The 1673-nt window shown below is 60.2% G+C and overlaps 1 protein-coding gene across 1 annotated transcript in view; it reads right to left on the bottom strand.

Moving 5' to 3' along the window:
* The window catches only part of NTRK1 (neurotrophic tyrosine kinase, receptor, type 1), a 53854-nt gene that overhangs the window by 33901 nt on the left and 18280 nt on the right, over window positions 1-1673 (bottom strand). Inside the window, exons 2-3 of the mRNA XM_006775781.2 lie at window positions 928-1002; window positions 547-618 (exon numbers count right to left, since the gene is read on the bottom strand). Of these exons, the coding sequence (XP_006775844.1) occupies window positions 547-618; window positions 928-1002 (147 nt within the window). The remainder of the gene's footprint in view (window positions 1-546; window positions 619-927; window positions 1003-1673) is intronic.

Below are 1673 nucleotides of genomic sequence, written 5' to 3'. Positions count from 1 at the left end.
TAGGGTGCCCAGCACAGCCATGTGGATGACAGGTCCCACCACCCTTCCCTCCCTCCATCTGCCTGTGATGGGGGGAAGTTGCTGGACTCTTGCCCTCAGGGAGGGGCAGTCAGGGACACCAAGGGACACTCCTTCAGCAGTCTCTCCTGCCCGCCCTTCCCTGCCCCGTCCTGAGCCGGGACTCCCAGGCATGGGGAGGGTGACGAGTGGCAGGTCTGATACCCCAGCTCCCAGGGGAGACGGATCCCAGCCAGGCCCCAGGGTCCTGCTCCTGCCCCTTGCTCCCCAGTTCACGTGTATCTGAACTCTGGGAAGAAAAAAACGGGACAGGCACCTAGGAGAATGGTCCTGTGGCATGAAGCATGGAAGTGAGACGGTGAGAAGGGCCTCTAGCTGCAGGGTGGGAGCTGAGAGCGCTGCTCCCTGAAGTGGAGGAGAGCCCCACGCTGGCGCCTTCCTCACTCCAGGCCCTGGGGAGGGCCCAGCCCATCAGCTGCCCACGTCTGGGTGTCCTCCCACCCTCTCAGCCCAGCCCGGGCCACTCACAGGCGACTGAGCCGAGGGGTGAAGTGGAAGGCATCTGGCGCCACGCTCCGGAGGCCGCTCTTCACGATGGTGCTGGGAAGGGTGCAGCAGGGTCAGCTCCAGGACCTCCGCCACCCGGTCCTGGCATCTCTGCCCAGGCCAGCCCCCAGTCCCATGCTGAGCCTAGACCCTCCCCATCCCCCATCCCCCATCCCCCATCCCTCATCCCTCATCCCTCACAGCTTCCTCAGCTGCCCTGGACCCTGTGCTTTCTGACCTCCTCCAGCCCTCAGGCCTCAGCCTCTCAGGTCCTCCCAGGCCCCTGGAACCTTTGAGCCCACCCAACCCTCTGGTCCAACAGGCTCGGTACTGAGTCCTTCACCCACAGTCCCCGCTCCTCACAGGTTTCTCAGCTCCCCCAGGCCCCTCAGGTGATTGGGCTCCAGACGCTGCAGATGCTGCTCATTCTCGATGTAGCTGTGGGGAGAGGGGAGGGGAGTCACGGGAGGCCAGACCCACCCTCAAGTCCCCATACCCACCTACCCGCCTCTCTCACAATCACACACACCTGTGTGCATGCAAGAGCACTCATTTACACACACACAGGCACAGGCATGCACCCACATCTGCATACACACATGCACAGGCACACACCTCCTCACACAAGTCACACGTGAACATGTATGCATGCATCATCACACATGCACACTCATTTCTCATGGACATGCGCACGCTCAGACATGGACACACACACACACAGAGGCATAAATATATGCACAGAAATGCACCTCCTCACACACAGTCACACACATGCATGCCTGAAGCCACAGATGTGCGCCTGGGTATGCTCACACCCTCACACATGGACACACATATACATAGCTCTCTCGGGCACACGTACACATGTATGTGCACACTCACATTCATAAACACACACAAGTCCATTCTTGGCTTGGCATTCTGCTCTTTTACACAGGCCTGTCCTGCTCATGCCAACAATGGGGGCCCTGCTGAAGCACTTGCTTCCATAGGGGCCTAGGCTCTTAGCGGCCACTGCCCACCTAGCACAGAGGATGCCTCATGGTCATGAAGTATGTGTGCCCAAACACACCTGCTCACCCACCCCTCCACCCACCAACCCACACACA

Source organism: Myotis davidii, unplaced genomic scaffold (genome assembly GCF_000327345.1).
Source record: "Myotis davidii unplaced genomic scaffold, ASM32734v1 scaffold208, whole genome shotgun sequence".
In the NCBI taxonomy this organism is placed as follows: Eukaryota; Metazoa; Chordata; class Mammalia; order Chiroptera; family Vespertilionidae; genus Myotis; species Myotis davidii.
The sequence above is the reverse complement of the archived record's forward strand: the minus strand, read 5'-3'. Positions and strand labels throughout refer to the sequence as shown.